The sequence below is a fragment of the Capra hircus genome, chromosome 29 (genome assembly GCF_001704415.2).
Source record: "Capra hircus breed San Clemente chromosome 29, ASM170441v1, whole genome shotgun sequence".
NCBI lineage: Eukaryota > Metazoa > Chordata > Mammalia > Artiodactyla > Bovidae > Capra > Capra hircus.
Window position 1 is genome coordinate 45,269,587 of NC_030836.1, and position 19,290 is coordinate 45,288,876.

Below are 19,290 nucleotides of genomic sequence, written 5' to 3' on the forward strand. Positions count from 1 at the left end.
CTCCGGCAGCTTTCCCAAAGCCCAGGAAGCCCAGGGCCCCACTGCCTCGTGCTGCCGCCCCCGGAACGCCCCACTCACCCAGGATCTGCACCTCGATGTGGCGTGGCTTCTCAATGAACTTTTCCACGAACAGCGCCCCGTTCCCGAAGGCGGCCAGAGCCTCCGAGTAGGCCCGGGTGTAGTTCTCCTCCAGCTCCTGGGAGGGCAGGCAGGAGCCCAGGAGACGGTGGGGCCTGAGCTCTGTCTTCCCCCAGCACCCCTCTCCCTAGTCCCTCTGCAGGTGGCCGCCCGGCCTCAGCTTCTGCTCACCTCGTAGCTGTGCACGACCCTCATGCCGCGGCCCCCGCCCCCATAGGCGGCCTTGAAGATAATGGGGAAGCCGTAGGTGTTGGAGAACTCGTGGGCCTCATGCAGGGAAGTGATGGGGGCATCTGTGCCGGGCACCACGGGGACTCCTGTTGGCAGACAGGCAGGTCAGGCCACAGCCCGCCAGCCCCACCCAGACGGCCCATTGCGGGGGCTAGGCGACCCCCACCCTCACCTGCGGCGATGGCAATGGCCCGGGCCTCCACCTTGTCACCCATCTTGCGGACCACCTCGGGGCTTGGCCCAATGAAACGGACCCCAGCATCCTGGCAGGCCTGGGCAAAGTCGGCCCGCTCCGACAGGAACCCGTAGCCTGGGTGCACAGCGTCCACGTTGTTTTCCTGGTGGGCAGGCGGGGGTTGTCAGAAGGGATGAGCACCCCTCAAAGCCCTCACAGAGCCCCCCAACCCTGTGGCCCTCCCACCTGCCTCAGCTCACTGCTCTATTCAGTCACTCATTCACTCACTCACTTATTCATTTCTTGGTCCCTCATTCATTCGGTCACTCATCTGCTCATTCATTTGCTTAGTCACCCTGCACGCAGTCACTCATTCACTCACTTAGCCACTCATTCAGGCTTTCTGTCACACACGCATTCAGCCACTCACTCATTCACATTTTCACAGGGACTTTCGGCCAGGCAGCACTGGAGACGGGAGGGAGAGCAGGGCAGGCTCGGAACCCAGTCCCAGCTCTCAGGAGGCCCCCATCCCCACCTGGCCCCTCACCTTGGCGACCTTAATGATGTCTGGAATGTGCAGATAGGCCTGCACCGGGGCAAGACCCCGGCCGATGAGGTAGGCTTCGTCAGCTTTCTGTCGGTGCATCTGGCCCGTGTCCTGCTCCGAGTAGACAGCCACCGTGCGGATGCCCAGCTCCGTGCAGGCCCGGAACACACGGATGGCGATCTCGCCTAGTGGGTGGGGACAGGGTAACAGGACAAGAAGTTAGATCCTGGGGTCCCAAGAGACACAGAAACAGGGGCAGGAAGCTAGGGCAGGCTCCCACCGTGCTCACCTCTGTTGGCCACCATGACCTTCTTGATGGGCTTGTACTCCAGGCGCCGGACGTTGGGGGAGGCAGCAGTGGCGGTGGAGGTCCAGCGGATAGCCAGGAGCCTCAGGCTCCCCCGGACAGTCTGAAACTTCAGCATCTAGGGAGGGAGGTCAGAGCCCGCTTAGAGCACGGCAGCCAGCACCACCGCTGCCTCAGTTCCTGGCCAGGCCCAGCATTCCCTTCAGGCTGACCAGCTGTAGCGAAGGGAAGAAAGTCATCCCTAACTGGCATCCCAAGCTTACCCTAATACTCTCATACTCTGAATTCTAAAGCACCACACTTCAAGCTTTTACAACAATTTCAGAGGCCAGCGAGCAGCCCTGCGTGACCGCGGTGTGTAAGGTCAGTGTCAGTCCAGGCTGCCCCGGGCTTTAGAACCGCCGGCCCCACACTGACCCCTTCGGCCCTCCCTCGGGGTTCTGTCTGGCTGGACAGGGAGGGTGACAATGGAGCTCCCCAGGAAAGAACCTGCAACAACGTGCCCTCCGGAAGCGCAGCCTCTGCTCAGATAAAATGCAGATTTCTTCAAACTGCAAGAACGGTCCTTTCTACAAGGGCTACTCAGTAAATTAGTCAGGAAAGCCAGCTGAGGGCCAGTGAAACCGGCCAGTCACAAAAAGACAGATACTGCATGATTCCACTTAGATGAGGTTCCCAGAGTCGCCACATTCACAGAGGCAGACAGCGGGAGGGTGGGGGCCAGGGGCGGGCGGTGGGGAGTTAGTGTTTAAAGGGTTCAGAGCTTCCGCGCCGCAGGACAGCTAAGCCCAAGCACCACACCCGCTGAGCCCGCGCTCGGGAGCCCGTGAGCTGCTGCTCCTGAAGTCCACGCGTGCTACAGCCCGTGCTCGGCAACAAGAGAAGCCGCCGCAATGAGAAGCCTGCGCACTGCAACGCAGAGCCCCGGCTCACCTCAACTGGAAAGGGCCCACGCGCAGCGAAGAAGACCTAGCGTAGCCACAAATTCATTCATTCATTCATTAAAAAATAATAAAGGGGACAGAGTTTCCATTCTGTGAGATTTAGAAGTTGTGGAAATGGCCAGAGGTGACGCTGCACAATGACGTCAGTGGATGTAATGCCACTGGCCTAACTATACACTTAAAAACAGTTAGGAGAGCAAATTACGTCACACACATTTTTTCAGAATGCAAAGAATTTTTAAAAAGCCAACAGGGCAATTTCCCTCCCAGAATGCAAAACATCTTCGGAGATCGACCATCCCCCTCATTTCACAAATGAAGAAAACCAAGGCCCTGAAAAGCTTTAAAAGATGTGATCAGAGTCACACAGCTGTTATAGCAGAGCCCAAACTGGCATTCGGTCCTTTACGCCTGATGCAGGGCCTCCACCCAGCCAATCCTGTCATCTATTTCTCCACAAAGTTTAAACGCCTGACTCATCCACTTCAAGTAAGAAACGTCATAGGCAACCCTGGTAGCTCAGGTAGTAAAGAATCCACCTGTAATGCAATGCAGGAGACATACGAGACGCGGGTTTGATGCCTGGGTTGGGAAGACCTCTGGAGAAGGAAATGGCAACCCACTGCAGTATTCTTGCCAGGAGAACTCCCATGGACAGAGCCTGGCGGGCTACGGTCCTCGGGGTCACTAAAGAGTCAGACACAACCGAGCGACTAAACCACCACCAAGGGACATAAAAATATATTCAATAAATCAGTACTGCTAAAACCTCACAGTGTCATATTGTGGCCCACAAGACGGAGAAGGGGAAATAAAAACCAAGTAGAAAGCAAAGAGGAGAAAGAAATAAGGAGATAAATAGAATAAAAAGAAAAAGAGGGAAGCCCTTCAACCAGGGGGAGAGAAGGCAGCCCTTCAAGCATCAACCGCGCCAGGCACAGCACCAGGCCAGGGCAGGAACGTCTCAGCTCTCATAGGAGGCCGACCCGGGAAGGAGAAAAGAAAAGGGGAAAAACAGACAGAAATAGGTCCTTTCAGATCACGATCAGTGCCTCATGGGCAAGAAAACAGGTAATTTTTTGGCGAATTACTGGGCAGGAACCTGAATGGGGGAAGCAGCAGCCACGTCCAGATCTGAGCTGCAGGGCACGCACCTCAGGAGAGGAACAGCTCTGGCCAAGGACTCGAGGGCCGCCTCTGCAACCTGTCTGTGGGTCCGAGGGAAATAAGCCATGGTCCAGCTGACACCAGTGGAGGGGATCACAGCGGGAGCCCCCAGGACCTGCTCACAGTCAGTGCCAAAGTACCAGCTGGGCCTTGGCCGTGTGACTGCCATACCCTCCGGAAAACCACTGAGCTTCCAACGCTCTCCTGTCACCCTCCCCTCACAGGTCTACCAGCAGCACCGGCTACACCGCCTTCCGGCTTCAGCCGCCCACCCAGCTGGAGGGAAGTGCTTTCCTGGCAGAGCAGCCTGGAGTAGGCAGGCCCTGGTGGTCAGCGGCGCACACCCCGGGGAGCCAGTGTGGGGATGGATGTTGCCCCCATCCTGGGCACCAGATGCCTGCTCTGCTCAGGGCTGCAGGCGGGAGTTTGTGGGACGAGGCAGAGTAGAAAGAGCCCAAATGGCCACAAGGGTCAAGTGAAGAAAGGCAAAGTGTTCTCCGGGACAAGCATGAACAGTAGATATAAGTGGCTAACGAACTGCTGACAGTCCCACCTCACCAGAAATCACCACGATCAAAGGGGAACAGGGGGTGTTGCTTGTGCCTATGAAACTAGCAACAGAGTTGTGAACAATCAGATTTAGCGCCGCTAAGGCCTTTGGGCCTTATTTTCTTGGGCTTCAAGAAATCACTGTGGACAGTGACATAGCCATGAAATTAAAAGATGCCTACTTCTTGGAAGGAAAGCTATGACAAACCTAGACAGTGTATTAAAAACAGAGACGTTACTTTGCCAACAAAGGTCCGTCTAGTCAAAACTATGGTTTTTCCAATAGTCATGTATGGATGTGAGAGTTGGGCCATAAAGAAGACTGAGTGACGAAGAAACAATGCTTTCAAACTGTGGTGCTGGAGAAGATTCTTGGAGTCCCTTGGACTGCAAGGAGATCAAACCAGTAAATCCTAAAGGAAATCAACCCTGAATATTCGTTGGAAGGACTGATGTTGAAGTTGAAGCTCCAATACTTTGGCCATCTGATTCGAAGAGCTGACTCACTAGAAAAGACCCTGATGCTGGGAAAGATTGAAGGCAGGAAGAGAAGGGGATGACAGAGGATGAGATGGTTAGATAGCATCACTGACTCAATGGACATGAATCTGAGCAAACTCTGGGAGACAGCGGAGGACAGGGGAGTCTGGTGTGCTGCCATCCATGGGGTAGCAAAGAGTCAGACACAACTTAGCGGTTGAACAACAAGAAGCCCTCTGGGAAGCAGGCCCACAGGCGAGGTATAGAGATTAGGGCAGCTCTCTGAAAGCAGTTCACAAAACCTATCAAGAGCCTTTAAAGTATTTATGCCCCTTGGTCAGGCCATCACCAATCTAGGAATCCAATCCCAAGACACTCTAAAATGGGAACCAAGATGGATGCAGAAAGATGTTCAGATCAGCATTATTTACAATAGCAAATGACTAGAAGCCACTTAAAGAGCCAATATTAGGGCATCAATACAAACGGACATTATATAACCATGAAAAATGGTGGCAGAGTTTTGATGACATGGGAAATGCTTATGATATAATATGATGCTTTTAAAAAAAGACAAATAATATGATCTCATGAAGCTTTATTTAGAGCAAGAAAAATAACTAGCAAGAACTCAGCATTCACTTACTCCTATGTTCCAGAACTGGCAAGGTGCTGCTTTTCCCCTTATTTCTTCTCTTTCTCTACATGTTCTATGCAACGGTTTTTCCAGTAGTCATGTACGGATGTAAGAATTGGACCATAAAGAAGGCTGAGTGCTAAAGAATAGATGCTTTCAAACTGTGGTGTTGGAGAAGACTCTTGAGAGTCCCTTAGACTGTAAGGAGATCAAACCAGTCAATCCTAAAGGAAATCAGTCCTGAACATTCATTGAAAGGACTAATGCTAAAGCTACACTCAAATACTTTGGTCATCTGATGCGAAGAGCTGACTCACTGGAAAAGACCCTGATGCTGGGAAAGACTGAAAGCAGGAGGAGAAGGGGATGGCAGAGGATGAGATGGTTGGATGGCGTCACTGATTCAATGGACATGAGTTTGAGCAAGCTCCGGGAGATAGTGGACAGGAAGCCTGGCGTGCTGTAGTCCATGGGGTTGGACACGACTTCACAACTGAACCGAACTGATACGTTCTGTATTTTCTCCAGTGGGGATTATTATTTATAATCAGAAAAGAAAATAAAGAAATATACAGGGGGAACAGGAAGACCTTTACAGACAAAAGCCAAGAGGAGTTCCTAAAGGGTCCTTCTCAGTGAGGTGACTGGCCTTGGCTTCCATCCTGTGAAATAACCCCTTCTAGGGGGGCCGGCCTCCCAGAAGGCTCATCCCACCACCCACTGCATCTTCCTCACCGGTTGGCCAGGGAAGCATGCTACAGGTCTTCCTCAGGACTCCCTCCTGCAGGTGAGCAGCCTCACAGCAGGTTCCACTGGCACGGAGACTCTCCACCCCCAGGGACATGTCATCCTGGGCAATCCTTTTCTTCCGTGTGGGTGGGTTTACCCCTTCGGACCCTCAGGCACTTACGCATTGTCTTCTGGGTAAATAGGTCATATCTGTCCCCACCCCCACCACACACACTCCCCGATCCCTTTTCTAATGAAAAGAGAGATCCCTGGAGGCTCTGCCCAGAGGGCGGGGGTGGTGAGGGAGGACCAAGAGCCTCCCCAGCTCAGTCAGGAAGCAAGGAAGTCTGAATCACCCAGCCCAAGATTCTCCTACTTTTCTTGCATTTGACCTCACCCGTGCTCTAGACAGCAAGGATTTATTGGCGTCCTGCTTTACAAATCAAGAACCTGGGCTCTGGGCACTGGAGGTGGTGGCCTCTGAATGCCCTGGAGCCCCACGTCCCGTGCGGAGGAGAGCAAGCACAGGCCTGGACTTGACCTGGGGTTCGAGGGCAAGCAGGCAGACGTTTGTAGAAGGGGAAAGTTCACAATCGTTCGCTGAAGTCAGAGCGGGCAGAGAGTGGGCAGAGGGCAGCCATGTCCACTGGCGGTAGCCCAGCATGAACCTGGGGTCAGCGGGCTGGGCCTGCCCCCGCGCCACCTGACCTTGGGAGACCTAGGCACCCCAATTCGTCCTCTGTGAAAGAGGGCAACACCACCCCCAACCTGGGCATGTCGTCCTGGGGTCACTGACAGGGGCTGCCATCACCATCTCCCCACTGGTCCTCCCTCCCAGATGAGTGTTGGGTGCATGAAGGAACCCCCTCTGTTGCCCACCCTACAGGGTGCTCATTCCCATCCAGATCAGCAAGGCAGCGCCAGCCCAGGGGGTCTTGCTGGACAAGGGCAGGCACGAGCGCACGCAGGCAGCAGACGGAAGACTGCCAGCCGACAAGGGGGCCCGGGGCACTCACCCCTCACCAGCCAGGCTCCCGGTGCTGCTTCTGCTCTGCCTGAGGTGGTCACTGGCCCAGGATACAAACTCCTGCCCAGGCTACCAGAGGCTGGGGCGGCTGCCAAGGCTGAAACTGGGGGAAGGGGCGCCCAGAGCAGGGGCGTCAGACGCCTGGGAGAGCAGGGGAGGCAGAGAGGCTGGGCCACGCGGGCGGCAGGAGCTTTGCAGCCCGGAGCCCAGCTCCTCTATCCCCAGGGACCCGGACAGACCGAGGAGGAGGCATCCGGAGGCCAGCGGTGGGGGTTAGCCTGCAGGTGGAGCAGGTCTGGGTGGCTGGCCGGACGGGGCTCTCATGGACGACAGAGGGCATGGGTCACAGGCCCCTAACAGAGGGCATGGGTCACAGCCCCTTGCAGCCTGGATGCAGCCCCGCAGCTCGGTTCTTGGCTCAGCCACATGCTACCCCACCCCCCCACCGGCAAAGCCAGGCCTGGGTCTTGAGGACACAACGGTGACCAAAAGCGCCGCTGCGTTCCCAGGACATCTCAGAACTTGGTCAACCCAGTGCCCAGCCTTCTCTTGCATCAAATCCCCCTCGCCTCCCAGACCTGAGGCCCAGGAGGTCCAGCTGCCTGGTGGCTCTGAAGGCCTCTCCTGAACCAGCTCCAGTTGGGAGAAAACCTCAGGACGAGAGGACTCCCTTCCAGGAAGCGGGGCCCTCGTGGGTCGAGCGTGTGAAGGTTCACTTGGGGTGTGCTGAGTCTGGGGGTGTAGGCTGGGCTTACGGGAGGAGCAGGGTGGGCAGAGCTTGGGGTGGCAAGGCAGGAAGCCAGGCACCTGCTGAGACCCGACATCTGGCAAGACCCGCATGGAGGCAGAGGGCCTGTGGGGGGAACGGCGGGGAAGGACTCAGGGCACCGACTCCCTTCCCCCAGTTCTAGAGGCGGGAGCTGCCTCTGGTGTTCAGAGGAGCCCCCAGCCTGAGATCAGGCTCTGGCACCCTGGAGGGACCTGGTACCAGGCTCTCCTCACAGCGCCCCTTTCTCAGTGCATCGGCCTCCCCTCGAGCACCACTCCGAGCGCATCCTCGTCACCTCACTAAAGGGTAGGGACCCGGTGACGGCCCCCATCACAGGAAAGCGGTGTGGGCAGGGCCAGGCGCTCACTGCGGGGCCACACGGCACCTTGCTTTGGGGTTTTGGTTGTGGGATGGGAACCCAGAAGTCTTCAAGGTCGCTGACAGTTTAGTGGAGAACTGTCCTTAAAAAACTCTGAGGCCTCCATTAACCAAACTTGACGCCTCGGGAAGCCCTCGTGTTCCATCACGTTGGCGGACCCTCCCCCGGGGAGGGTCCGCCACAGGGTGGCTGCTGCAGACGGGACTCCCTCACGGGCTGGGTCTCCCAGGGGGAGAGGACCCTCGGAGGCGGCCAGGAACCAGCCAGCCTCGGGTCACCTGCCTCAGGGACACCATGTGGCCTTGGTCAGTGCTGGGGATACATGTGAATGAAAAATCTCCCTTTCTGATCTCAGAGGTGGGAGAGTGACAAGCAAGAGAAGGCCACAGCCACGGCCCCAAGATCCCTTACCTGGCTGCCGCTCCAGAGAGTTGACAGGCCCAGAGCGGCCCGTCTGCTATTTTTGCAAATGCCAGCTGACAGATCCCTTTCCTTGGCCCTGGGTTGTGTGTTAGATACAGGGAATGAGGCGGCTTTGACTCTCACTTGGGACGCATAAACAACGCCTCGCCAGCGAGAGTGAGCGGGGAGCTGGGAACACCTGTCTCTCCCCTGCTGCCTCTCAGCGTGACTCCCCAGAGAGTCAACTTCGCTTCCAGCTCAGTGTTCCAGCTCCCCGGCACTGGGAGGATCAGCTCAGTGTTCTCCTTCCAGAACGGAACGGCGACAATCCATCCGACGGTCTGGTCAGGAGCGTGCTGACAACCTGCGGCTCGAGGCGGGGGAGGTCTCGACCTCATGGGCCGGCCTGCTGACCTGCCCTGCGCTGACCTGCCCCTGCGGCTTCTACCGCCTCCAATGCTGCCCAAGCTCCACCTCTGTCTGTGCAGAGCGGCGCGGGGACCAGCACAGCTGGAAGGGTCTCTACTCTTTCCCAGGCCCTGGGATCTGCAGGTACTCACTCAGGTCGTCCTCACAGCTTTAACAGAAGGAACCAGACATCGCGAGGTCAAGTCACGCTCCAGGTCACCCAGCAAGGCCAGTTCTGACCCCGATCTGTACACCTCCCTCCAGAGCAAGAGTGCTGACTCTTTAGGGCAGGGGTCCCCAGCTTCCGGGATGGGATGCCTGATGATCTGAGGTAAAGCGGACTTAATAATAATAGAAATAAGGTGCACGATAAATGTCATGGGCTTGAATCATCCTGAAACCAGCCCCCGACACCCCCGTCCATGGAAAAACTGTCTTCTGTGAAACAGGTCCCTGGTGCCAGAAACGCTGGGGACCGCAGGGCAGAGGGAGTCCTCACCTCGCTACAGGAGGCAGTCGTGGCTTTCATCAGCAGCGCAGCCTGTGGGCGCTTGAAAACCAAAAGCCAAAACCCCGCTCCTGATGAGAAGGTATCGCTGCCTCAACTTGGGCAGGGAGCCCAGGGGTCTCGGCACTTCCCACCAGGCAGCAGGCTAACGGCACTGGCAACTGCGGGTCCCCGCTGAGCTAGGGCAGTTTCAATTTCTCCAATAAATCAAGATGTCTCTAGAAGTCCCACTACGTTGTGACCTAAACTACATCTCCCAGGCTGCCTCTTGCAACCAGGAGCAACACAAAATTCTGCTGTTGAGCCATCACCACCCAAATGGTGGTCCAGACAATACGGCCGTGGGGCCAGGGCGGCCGTGCTGGGGTCAGGGTCGGCGGCCACCTGAATGACCACTGTGGCCAAGCGGCGCGCCCGGGAATGCTCCTCGGAGGGGTTGTATTACTTCCGCCCTAAATACCCCTGTTCTTCACACAGCATCTCCTGCAGACGCAGTGGGCAACTGTGGGCAGCAGACACAGAGGAAGGGAGAGCCACAGTCCTGCTTCGGGAGTGACTAGCTGGTGTGTCAGCTTTGGAAGCCCACAGCCTGCACTGCCCAGCCCCAGGCCCCAAGTCGTTTGGCATATCCACCTCAGACGGGGGCTGGAGCCGCCACAGCGGGGGTGAGGAGGGGGCAGAGGGGAGAGCAGGTCAGAAACAGACCCTGGAATCTCCAAATTAACTAAGGAGGCGCCTTCCCACGCAGTGACTTCCTACCCCCTGCCCCCTACACCGGCACCCACACTGGGCTCTGTCCCCGGCCGGCCCCCAGAGGCCCCCAGTGGCTGGCTGCCAGCAAAAAAGCAAGTCAGAACCGGAAAGAGAAAGTTCTTGGCAGAGGGCTCCACGCTGTGGCAGAAGCGAGCTGCTGCCGGATGGGGCCCACTCTCGGGGAGCCTTCCTTCCAAGCAGCTCCGTGCTGTCCTAACAGTGTCCGATGGAGGCCCCGGGCTGGCGGCCAGCGGGACAGATGCAAGGGGAAGACCGCCTGAGTTGCCAGGCTGCAGCAGCTGACATCAAAGCACCCGCGAGAGGACAGACCGAGGCTGCGATTTCGGAGTAGGGCAGTTGAAGGGAGGATACGAGAAACAGGGAAGGTGATGGAAGAAGAAGAAAGGGGCGTGGGGATACCAAAGGCGGGAGCAGACGCGGAGCGGAAATGCATGGGGCCCCGGGCAGCACGGCCCGGTGCCCACCCCGAGAGGCAGTTCCAAGCTGCCTGCCACCGTGTCTCTGTACCGCCCCGGCCAATCTTCAAGTCAGGCGGCAGGCAGAGGGGAGAGGGCGGCACAGCGGCAACTGAAACCATGGGCCCTGTCTGAGCCAAGGGGACCTGTGGACGGGGAAGCGGGGAGGTTCAGGGAAAGAGGCTGTGAGGATCCTGGCAGGCGGGCGAGGGAGAGGAGAGGGCTTGTGGGCACAGCAGCTGCAGCCCGTCCCAGCCTCATCTGTGGGCGCTAGTGGTGAAGAACCTGCCTGCCAGTGCAGGAGGCTAGAGACGCGGGTTCAACCCCCGGGTCAGGACGATCCCTCAGAGGAGGGCATGCAACCCGCCCCAGTATTCTTGCCTGGAGAATCCCAGGGACAGAGGAGCCTGGTGGGCAACAGTCCATAGGGTCACAAACTCAGACACAACTGGAGACTTAGCACGCACACGTGCAGACTTGCAGGGAAAACACTGCCCCCTGGTGCAAAAGGAGCGCTACTGCCACCCTGCGCAGCACCTGAACGCCGGCTCGCTCATGGAGGGACGGCAGTCCCTGGAATGCTCCACGTCCTTCAAGCCCACACAGGAAGGCCTTCCTGCACACCCCAGCTCCCCAAGCTGCTCAGATACCCTCCTTCAGGCTGCCATTCGTCTTGAGCAAAGCTCTGTCACTCCCTGCCACAATCTACTGTCCTCTGGCTTGTGCGGGCTCTCGGCGAGGTTGTGTCTGTGAACTTGATGCTGCAACAATTCACTGACCGTCTCACCAGATGCCCTGAGGACTCCCTGGATGGGATTCTCTGTCTATCTTGCCCCTCACTGTCTCCCTAGCACTCTGTCCAGTGCCCAACACCAAAATGAGCTGTCTGGGAAATGAATGAGTGAGTGAGTGAATGAGTACTCCAGGCCACACGAGCTTGCAGAGTACTGTGAGCACCTAGACATAGATAAATAAAGCATGGCCCCTCCTGGGAACAGCACACGCAAGCCACTGGGACTGTCCCTGACACAGAGATAAGAGCCCAAAGCGTTGACAAGGAAGGTCAAAGGGACAAGGTCAGCAAACAAAATACCTCCCAGACAGATGGTGGAAACCAGGACAGTGTTTCAGGGCCGAGTGGGGTGACAGGCGCTAAGGCCTAGATTCTGAAGATGGCTGGACAATGCTCTGCAGGGAGACAGACACCTAAACACAGGCATACAGGTGGTCCAGAAAGCTCCCCAACACCTCCACAGCACACTCACCCCAGCTGGAGAGTCACAGAGGACCTTGTCCCCCCTTGCTCACCCAGGTCACCCCAGTTTCAAGGTGGAGGAAAATGGACACCAGCGTTTGAGTTGAATTTTTGTCCCCCCCAAAATATGTGATAGTGCCAACCCCAGGACTTCAGAATGTGACTGTCCTTGGAAATGTAATCTGTAACAATGAGGTCATTAGGGTGGGCCTCATCCAATCTGCTTGGTGTCCTTATAAAAAGAGGAAATGTGAACACAGAGAGACACAGGCGAGGACGTGGAGACCCAGGGAGAAGACAGCCACGTGCCTAGAGAGAATGCCAAGGGCTTCTGCAAACACTGGAAGCTGGAAGAGATAAGGAAAGATCCTGCCCTAGAACTGTCAGAGGGAGCGTGGTGCTGCAGACACCTTGACTTTGGACTTCTGGTCTCCAGACTGAGAGCACACATCTCTGTTGGCGGAAGCCATTCCAGGTTTGGTACTTTGCTAAGGCAGCCCAGGAAAACAAACAGACCCATGTTGCCCACAAAAGCCTGGAACCTGCAGAGACCCTAAAGCCAGGGGCTGGGGAGCATGCTGTGTTAAAAATGCCCCCTTGGGCTTCCCCAGAGGTCCAGCGGTGAGGACTCTGCGCTTCCAGAGCAGTGGGCACAGGCTCCATCCCTGTCAGGGAATTAAGATCCCACAAGCTGAGAGGCACACAGCCAAAAAATAAAAAACAACCCTTCTCTCACCTGCTCAGCCTCAAGCAGGTCACAGCAGGGGCCTTCAAAGCATGGAGCTATTTAGGACTGTGATCAGCACACCCTCTGGGACGGGGAAGGCCGAGTGGGTGGCAGCAAAAACGAGTCTGTGCTGAACAGTGCCGATGCCAACATATGGCTGCGTGGAGAGTGGGCAGGCTCGGCAGGAAGACCTCCTGAAGAAAGACACCAAAGGGATAAACCAAAGGATAAGGAAGGAGGCAGGCCAGGCATGGGGACATCAGGAGCAAAGGCAAAGGAGCAAACAGCCTGGAAAGCGTCCACTGAGGCCAGAGGCAGGGAGTGAGCTGCCCAGGGGGAGATGAAGGACAGACACTTGGACTCCAGGTTACCAGCCTGCATGTCTAGCAAGGGGTGCAGACTTACCCTCAACGTCAGGAAATACGACCCAGGAGGCCAGGCAGGGGAGAAGGGATTTGCAATTTAAGGGGGCCCCTCTGGCTGCTCTGAGGAGCCTGAATTTGAGGAGGAAAGACTAGAGGTGGAGGAGGAACAAGAAGATGTTCTAACACGCGTGTTAGTTGCTAAGTCACGTCCGATTCTTTGCGAGCCCATGGACTATAGCCCACCAGGCTCGTCTGTGCATGGAATTTTCCAGGCAAGAATACTGGAGTGGGTTGCCATTTCCTTCTCCACGGGATCTTCTCAACCCAGGGATCGAACCTGGGTCTCTCACATTACAGGCAGATTCTGTGCCGTCTGAGCCCCCAGGGAAGCCATTCTAACATAGGCAGGAGAAAATGAGGGCAAGAAACACACTGGGGTTATCACCTCTAGACCTGTTAGACAACAGTGAAGAGGCCACCGGTGAGGGTGGCTCTCGGTTCCTGTTTAAGGGGAGGGGTGAACAAGGGCAATGCCAAGTTAAGGAACATTGACATGGATATAGGCAGAGGCAAGCAAGTTCCATTCTGACCCTGATGAGCTAGAATTAACCGCGAGCTCTTCAGCCGGGGAAGCCAAACAGGCTGCTAGGTGTGAGTCTGCCATGTCCTGAGCAGGAGAAGATGGTCTGGGGGCCCCGTCCTGCTGGGAGAGAAGAGCAGGATGGATGGACGGGGCGGCCAGAAACACCCGCTAACCAGGACCAGCCAGGGCCATGGCGGTGTCGTGAGAGTCAGGGTTCCGAGGAATGTTCAGTGTCTAAGGCAGCAAGAGTCAGTGGGAGACAAGGTGGTGTCTATTGCAAACTCTCAATGTCTGGACTGTGGTTTTGGACTGTGCTTTCAACTGTGGTGTTGGAGAAGACTCTTGAGAGTCCCTTGGACTTCAAGGAGATCCAACCAGTCCATCCTAAAGAAAAATCAGTCCTGAATATTCATTCGAAGGACTGATGCTAAAACTGACGCTCCAATACTTTGGCCACCTGATTCGAAGAACTGACTTACTGGAAAAGTCCCTGTTGCTGGGAAAGACTGCAAGCAAAAGGAGAAGGGGACGACAAAGGATGAAATGGTTGGATGGCATCACCAACTCAATGGACATGAGTTTTGAGTTAACTCCAGGAGTTGGTGATGGACAGGGAAGCCTTGCATGTTGCAGTCCATGGGGTCGCAAAGAGTGGGACACGACTGAGCAACTGAACTGAACTGAATGTCTGGACAAAGATGTTAGGAAGGTGGAAATCAGAAAAGAGGTGTAGGGTGAGCTAGAGGGTACTAGGATCAAGAGACACTTTCTTTCCCTCTTTCTTTTCCTTTCTTTTCCGAAACCTTTGAAAAATACAGACAATACAGCCAGTAATATAAGACCGATAACCCCAGAATAAACTGTTACCACTACACTGACTTAGTTTTATGGTAACAGTTAGGTCTGGTGAATGTATGAATCAAACACAGGGGTTCATTTCTACCCTTCTGCAACACCACTAAAACATCAGTGAAAGGGAAAGTCGCTCAGTTGTGTCCGACTCTTTGTGACCACATGGACTATACAGTCCACGGAATTCTCCAGGCCAGAATACTGGAGTGGGTAGCCTTTCCCTTCTCCAGGGGATAGTCCCAACCCAGGGATCGAACCCAGGTCTCCCGCAGGGCAGGCGGATTCTTTACCAGCCGAGCCACAAGGGAAGCTCAAGAATACTGGAGTGGGTAGCCTATCCCTTCTCCAGGCATCTTCCTGACCCAGGGATCGAACCCAGGTCTCCCGCAGGGCAGGCGGATTCTTTACCAGCTGAGCCCCCAGGGAGCCCATCAGCGAGAGGATCTTTTTTGTTGTTGTTTGTTGGCTGCACTGCATGGCTTGTGGGAAATTAAGCTCCTCGACTAGGGATCAAACCTGGGCCCTCGGCAGTGAAAGCGTGGAGTCCTAACCACTGGACCACCAGGGAAGTCCCAAAAGGATCTTTCTTTAAACAGTACAAACTCTCAAGGATAAAGAATGGGAAAGCCCAGATAAGAGAGGCCGTGAAACTGGACAATGCACAGCATGTGGGCAAGTGACAATGAGCAAGGGGGTGGGGAGCAGAGGCAGTCACAGCACGAGCGAATGCGAGCTGCAGCCTCCTGGGAGACTCAGGATGCACTGGGTCGAAGGGCTTCCCTGGTGGCTCCGTTGGAGAAGATCCACCTGCAGTGCAGGAGACCCTGGCTCGATTCCTGGGTTGGGAAGATCCCCTGGAGAAGGGATAGGCTACCCACTCCGGTATTCTTGGGCTTCCCTTATGGCTCAGCTGGTGAAGAATCCGCCTGTAATGCGGGAGACCTGGGTTCATTCCCTGGGTTGGGAAGATGCCCTGGGGAAGGGAAAGGCTACCCACTCCAGTATTCTGGCCTGGAGAATTCCGCGGACTGTATAGTCCATGGGGTCGCAGAGTCGGACACGACTGAGTGACTTTCACTTTCATGTGCAGTTACCGTCTAAGGGGCTGAGGGGCCCGAATCCCCCTCCCCACCACATGCCAGCAGAGCCACAGGAACAGCAAACGGCCTCAGCCCTGCTGAGTCTGGTACAGTCACTCCCTGGATCCTCATAACGACCCCTGCGACTGTCCACCTGCGTTCCACGGTCTAGAGTTGTGGACACTGGGACTCAGGCAGGACAGATGGAGTCTCATGCCCAGGACATGCTGCTAGGAAGTTCAGAGCTGGGTGCAGTGGTCACAGGCATCCAGAGCCCCACTCCTGACCCACCAGGCACCAGCGCCTTTCAGAAGAAGAGAGACTGGGCCCCTGGAAAGGCACCCCCGCAGCACGCAACCCAGAAGGGTACCCCACAGGGCCGAGGATAGCAGGGGAGACCAGAGCCCTCACTATACAAAGCGGTTCTCACGCGGATGGCCAGGGAGCACCCGGAGTGCTCCTCTCCAGGAGCCTGCCAGCCCAGGGTGGACATCCATGGCTACTGACACGCACTGGGTGCCCGAAGAAAGGGTGGCCTGCAGCATTCTCTCGGGGTCAGGACCACTGGTCCAAAAGCCCCACCATGTCCAGACTTTCCAATCGGCTTTAGCATGAAGGGACAGCGCAAGTTACCAGATGTCTGAGGACAGAGCCGAAAAACCCTCCAAAACAAATTGGGAATAAAAACACAGAACTCTGAGGAGAAAGTAATAGAGAGAGCAGATACTTAGAGGGGGGAAAAACACAACTATAATTAATCTCAGAGAAGTAAGAGAAGTTATTGCATTAAGAGGCGGCAGCTATTTTAAAAAGGCAACGAGAAAGAGCTCTAGGGGATTAAAAATAGCATCGCAGACATTTTTAAACATAATAAATAGAAGAATCAGGAGACAGTCGAGGACATCACCCAGAAAGCATTACAAAAAGACTGACATGTGGCAAATCGGAGAAGAGGTGAGAAAATGGGAGACTGAGTCCAGGGAGCCCACTCTCGGGGAGCCCCTGGTAGGGGGTGCAGGGCAGAGTCACCCAGCAGTGCCTCCTGGAGCTGAGGGACGCACCCTTGGGTGGTGCAGACCCTCTGAGCCCCAGCCGATGAGAAAAGTCCTGCCTGCAAGTGAGATCGGGGCATCCCGTTAGCTTCCTGTATTCATTCTCGGTGGCTTAAAACAACCAAGATGTTCACTTCTGGAGGCCGGAAGTTCTACATCTGCTCCGCTGGGCCCAGATCGAGGCGCAGGCAGACGCACCCCCTCTGGAGGCTGCAGGGCAGTGTCTTTCCTCGCCTCCTCTAGCTTCCAGGGAACCTCTGATTGTGGACACATCACTTCTGTCTCTGCCTCTGTCATCACTTCTAGAACCTCTTCTGGGGACAACTGAGACGGCATTTAGGGTCCCTGGATAAGCCAGGGTCACCTCCCCATGTCAGGATCCTTCACTTCGTCATTTCTGCAAAGACCCTTCTCCTTGATAATGTGACACTTACGGGTGCCTCGGATGAAGACCTGGACATCTCTAGGGGCCATTATGCAGCCCACTAGACTCCCGAAGACAAGGCGGCGGTCACGGTGATGCGGAGCCACTTCTGAGGGACTCTTATCAGCTACAAACTGGCACTTGCCATGGGCGTTTGTCATCTACCTCTACAAGGATTAAATCATATGCTGCTCCAGCTGGTGACCTTCAACACATCCTGAAAGGAGTTCAGAGTGGAGAGCAGGAATGAGGCATTCTGCGCTCCGGGAGAAACTGGCAGGACAAGTCTTCAGACAGTTAGATATTTTCAGGAGCTGATTTTATGAGCCCAGTTCTTGTATCTCCCCAATCTGGAAAAGGGCTAACATCCTTCATGGTGACGACCGTTTCTCGTGACTAGCAAAGCTTTATGAGACAGCAGAAACCTTCTGGAAAAGTATGTGCTTCATCGCATGTAATCCCCCTTCACCAAAATCACACTTTCGCCCCAACTCTTCATGGCAGTCTCAGGGCCATCTGAGGTGCTGTCTCCAGGACTGCAGTCCTCATTTTGCTCCAAAGAAAATTTAACTCACAATTCCCACATTATGCATCTTTTTAAAGTTGACACACTCTCCAACCTAGAATCCTCTACCCAGTTAGACTGTCAATCAAGTGTGGGGGCAAAACAAAGGTATGTTCAGACAGGACTTGGCCAGGGGAATCTTCCCACCTGTGTGTGCATCTGTCCAGGAAGCTCCTGGGGGATGCGTGCTGATGAAACAAGGGAGTAAACAAACCAAGACGAGAGGCCTAGGGGCCGGCACAGAAGGAAGCCGGGGATCCTCAGGGGATGACGGGGATCCTCAGGGGATGACGGAGGCCCTGGTAGCTGTGAGAACCGCTGCTCCAGACAACAGCACAGGCCAGGAAGCTCCGAGGAGTGGGCCTCCGAGGGGAATGGGGGCTCTACACACAGACCAAAAGGATGGATCACCTGATATCTCTGAAAGAACATGGAGGAGGTGGCAAGTTATAGCTGGTCTGGGGAAGAAGGAATGAGGTAAAAAGTAACTCACGGAAACAGAAGTTTTACAGGGAAGTGTCATCATGTATACACTTGGTGTTCTCAAGGGTCAAAATTAACTTCATTTTAATAAGGTTAAAACTGACAGTGTACTTTAAAATGGTTACATGACCATGCAGGAAGGAGCGGGGCAGGGAAAGTGGGCCGTGGGGGTGGGAGTAAAATCGAGCTATACCTTGCAGAGGAGGAGCTCAGGAAATAGAGCCAATGCTGTATGGAGACAAGAGGGTGGGCTGTGAGGAGTTAAAGGACGGAGCACCCCCAGGAGTTCAGCTCAGGTGAAAGACGGGCCTTGAAGAGCACCCCCTGCTCTGAGTCCCAGTGTAGAACACCCTGGTGCCAGCCATGGGCAGCCAGGAGGGTGTGGCTGGTTGGGACCCAGGGGACCAGCTGAGGCACTGACCCTGCCAAGGGCTGAAATGACCAGTGGCTTCTGTGTCCTGGCTCTCTAGGCTGAGACATCACATTCTGAGAGGTACAGCCAGGGAAGGAGCAGCCCAGGGATGGTAGACCTGCAGTGGGCTCCTTGTTCACACCCGAACTCCTGGTTAGCCACGGCTGCTCCAAGAGGCAGGAAGAGACTTTAAGAAAAGTCTTTTTAATAAAGACAGGATGAAATAAGCTTTAAGAAAAATATCTGGCTGGTCAGGTCAGCAAAAGAGATTGATTAGAAAAAGCAATGACATTTCCCTCTGAAGAGGTTTAAAACTTTTTTTCTGAATGAGTCGATTTAGGTCAAGTGAGTCTTCTGGAATAACGAAACATTAGGCTGATTTATGGGCCACTGACTTCCCCGGTGGCTCAGACGGTAAAGCGTCTGCCTACAACACGGGAGACCTAGGTTCGATCCCTGGGTTGGGAAGATCTCCTGGAGAAGGAAATGGCAACCCACTCCAGTATGCTTGCCTGGAAAATCCCATGGACAGAGGAACCTGGTAGGCTACATACAGTCCATGGGGTTGCAAGTTGGACACGACTGAGTGACATTTACTTTACTTTACTAGACTGATTTATGAGATTTCTTGGGCTTTCCAGGTGACACTAGTGGTAAAGAATCTGCCTGCTAATGCAGGAAGCTTAAGAGATGTCCGCAGAGTCGGATACAACTGAGCGTCTGAGCACACACACACGAGATGTCTTAAGTCTCTCTTGTGATTTAGCTGTATCTTGGCGTGTTCCTATAACAGGTTGTGTTAATATTCTTTCTTTAAAGAAGCAAAGCAAAAGTTAGATATATTTGGAATTTAGATATTAAGTA

At 55.1% G+C, this 19,290-nt stretch overlaps 1 protein-coding gene across 10 annotated transcripts in view; it reads right to left on the reverse strand.

Moving 5' to 3' along the window:
- PC (pyruvate carboxylase) overlaps nt 1-19,290 on the reverse strand; it is a 101,600-nt gene that overhangs the window by 19,718 nt on the left and 62,592 nt on the right. For 8 of the 10 annotated variants that reach the window (XM_018043134.1, XM_018043136.1, XM_018043140.1 and 5 more), the window contains 5 exons: nt 1,384-1,519; nt 1,095-1,279; nt 542-707; nt 310-455; nt 79-196 (listed from right to left, as the gene is read on the reverse strand). In XM_018043134.1, the coding sequence (XP_017898623.1) occupies nt 79-196; nt 310-455; nt 542-707; nt 1,095-1,279; nt 1,384-1,519 (751 nt within the window). Of the gene's footprint in view, nt 1-78; nt 197-309; nt 456-541; nt 708-1,094; nt 1,280-1,383; nt 1,520-12,620; nt 12,890-19,290 lie in introns of those variants that run through there. The other 2 variants (XM_018043142.1, XM_018043141.1) reach the window with 2 other exon arrangements.